This window comes from Glycine max, chromosome 1, assembly GCF_000004515.6.
Source record: "Glycine max cultivar Williams 82 chromosome 1, Glycine_max_v4.0, whole genome shotgun sequence".
Taxonomy (NCBI): domain Eukaryota; kingdom Viridiplantae; phylum Streptophyta; class Magnoliopsida; order Fabales; family Fabaceae; genus Glycine; species Glycine max.
In genome coordinates this window covers 54,091,745-54,094,865 of record NC_016088.4, presented here as the reverse complement: position 1 = coordinate 54,094,865, position 3,121 = coordinate 54,091,745, and the positions used below count along the sequence as shown (strand labels likewise).

At 33.1% G+C, this 3,121-nt stretch overlaps 1 protein-coding gene across 1 annotated transcript; it reads right to left on the bottom strand.

Moving 5' to 3' along the window:
- Positions 1–688: 688 nt before the first annotated feature.
- LOC102667230 (basic leucine zipper 4) lies at positions 689–1,629 on the bottom strand. The gene has a single exon (XM_006573610.4). The coding sequence runs from the start codon at positions 1,579–1,581 to the stop codon at positions 1,063–1,065; it is 519 nt and encodes a 172-aa protein (XP_006573673.1). The 5' UTR covers positions 1,582–1,629; the 3' UTR covers positions 689–1,062.
- Positions 1,630–3,121: the final 1,492 nt, after the last annotated feature.

Below are 3,121 nucleotides of genomic sequence, written 5' to 3'. Positions count from 1 at the left end.
AACACTGATTGAAAACCCCTACTCGATGTCAATCAAAAAATATTACTAATTGACATTGACTAAAAATCCTTGCCGAACTCAACTATAAAATAACTCTATATAAGATCGACCAAAAACATCCTTGACCGACGTCGACCGAAAGTGCACTTACAAACGTCAACTGGAAAAAAGTCCTAGTTGATGTCGGTCTAACAATGTCTAGGCCGATGTCAGCTCAAGTTGTCCTAATTGAGGTAGGCTGAAAATACCTAACCAAGATCGATTGAAAATAATTTTGATTGAGGTCAGTTGAAAATAGCTCTTAAATGGACCGATGCTAAGTTTTTACTTTTCAACATTTAATTACTAAATTTTGTAAAAAAATCTTTATAATATTTAAATCGATATAAATTGAATATGACTAAATCCATATCCACTTAAATGAATTGGATCTTAAATCTAAATTATTTTTAAAAAAATACAAATATAGATTTAAGATCCAATCCATTTAAGTAAATATGAATTACATTCTTAAAAATTCAATTCATCTTCACCGCTGTGATTACATGACGAACAACAAATTGTAGCTCAAGAAAGTGAATGGATATATGATAATAGGATATATTATCTGCATACATGATATTTTTATAATAACTTTTTATATTTCTCTTGGTCACAATAAATATTATATTTTCTTCTTATATTTCGCCAGTTAAAATATATAAATTATATCGTAATAATTTCCTATTAATATATATATTGAGCACCAAGCAACCACCAAAAGCAAGATTCACACCAGAATAACTGTAACACTAAGTAATAATTTACATTTTAATAACTATTAACCCTTCTGATTTTGAAAAAATAACAAGGATATATTTTCCAAAACCGTTACGGTTTTCTCAAAAAAAAAAAAAAGAAAAAGAAAAAGCACCGGTACACTTCCTTGCCCTACTTCACCTTTAACAACTCTTTTACACAGACATGAAACAACAAATTAACCTAAGTATTACTTCGTTTAGTTATTTAACGGAGGACGAATTGTGATTAGTTTACGTGGTTAATATAATGGTGATCAAAGGTTTATTCCGCCATGACAATATTGCAGGGCCATGCAGAGGAAAATGCTTGCAATTGTTGGAAAAGCAAAAGTTGATTTATGTTGGCCAGTTTTTGACGGAGCAGGGCTCGTTCGGACCGGAGCCACTCGTTTTCGGTTCGCAAGCGGTTACCGTGGTGAAGGAGAAACTGCAACCCATTGTTCAGTTCCCGGTTTTCAACCCTAAATAGGTTCACCTGATTCCGTAAGTTCTCTAGGTGTCTTTGTTTACGCACGCGTGACCTTCGGGCAGATTCCCGGTTCGATATCATTCGCCTCCGTTTTCGCTCCTCCATGATGGATGCAACGCGGTTCGACTCGTCCGAGGCCAGTTTTTCTTCGGCATGGGTTCGGTTTGGGTCGTCTGAACCGGAACTCGAAGTGACGTGGTTGGGGTCGGGGCTGGTGGGCTTGAAGCCCAAAGAGTGAAGCCCATCCCAAGGCGTGAAACCGTATTCCAACGCCGGGAATGGGTTTCCCTGAAAAGAAATAGCAGAAAGCATGGTAGGAAACTAGAGAGGGGAGAAAGGAAGGAAGGAGAAAGGGAAGAAATGCAGCGTAGGGGTTTCATATTTATTGACGTGTCGTAGGGATTGGACTACGTAATTGACGGCGTTTTGGAGGGGCATTTTGGGGGGAAAAAACTACTGGGAAACTACGTTCATACATCACTTAGCTTTTGAGTCAGTCAGCACTATAGGATGGTGGGGTTAAGGGTTATGCGCATTTTCTTTTTAATTTGGTGACGTCAGCGGACGGGTCCCAGGAAAATATTTGATTTTAAGCTTAGTGTTAACATCCACATTTTTCTATTATGAAAAAAATCATCTTTCACCAAGTATCAAGAAATAATCTTTTGATTGATTATTTTAAGCAAATGTTAAAATATAATCTTTTATTACTTGTACGTTAATAAAAGAAATGAATATTTAAATAGTAGTAAGATACTTGAATATATCAACCATAGAAGTTAAAAGATACACAATCAGTTAATTATTCAAAACACCAATACATTTATCATTGAAATTGACAAAAGTTGAATAGATCATTGTGTATATATTTAATTCTCAACTTTTACGGATTTATATATGTTTATTTTACTATACAATTTTAAATCCATAACTTTCTCCAATTTCTATTTCTTTGCAAAAAACTTAACTCTTTTAATTTCTATTTCTTATTATTATCAAAATTACTTACAAACTAATTATTGAATAGAAAACAATTTTATCAAAAGTTATTATATTATCTTATAAATTATAACCTTATTATAAATAAAATGGTTATGTTTATAGAAATTATTATCATAATTTGTATTAAATATTAAACATTTTTCTATTAAGTTAAGAATTATGAATTGTTTATTTAACGAAAAAAAACTCATAAACAAAAATAAATTTTATGTCTCACTTTTAAATATTTATTTATTAATAAAATCATTAAATGAATTTTTTTTTTACCATCTGAAAAAATGAAAGATATTTTCCTTTCGAAGAATAAATATAATTTTCACAGTCAACATTTAGTCATGAAGGAAACTTACCCCGTGGGGGCCATGCTTGACACGTGTGGGATTCCTTGAGTGTGTGAGTATGAGTGTCCAATGATTGGAAGGATTAATGACGTTGATCCACCGTTCTTAGCCAAGCCGGAGCTCGCACGTGTTATACTTATACATATTCAATAATAAGAGTGCTATAGCTATAATAATAGTGTGCACTGTGCAGTTGTGCACCACTCAACACAAGCTAATTGTTCATTGAATATCATGACATCAATGGTGAAAGCTCCGGTTAGCACTACGGGTAAGTGACGTCCAATTATTAACTTGTTTTATTTCAATATTCTTATAAATCGAATGCCAATAGGTTAATTTAAACACAAGTGGCCGGATTTCGTTGTAGGTCATCAGGCCGCATACACATATTGTGGAGTGAAAATAAAGTACTATCTCAGTATCTCTGTGTATATGATTTTTGTGAAGAATCGTGAATTTTATAGTTTGAGTTAAAGCTAGCTATTTTATTAGATCTATCCATTTGC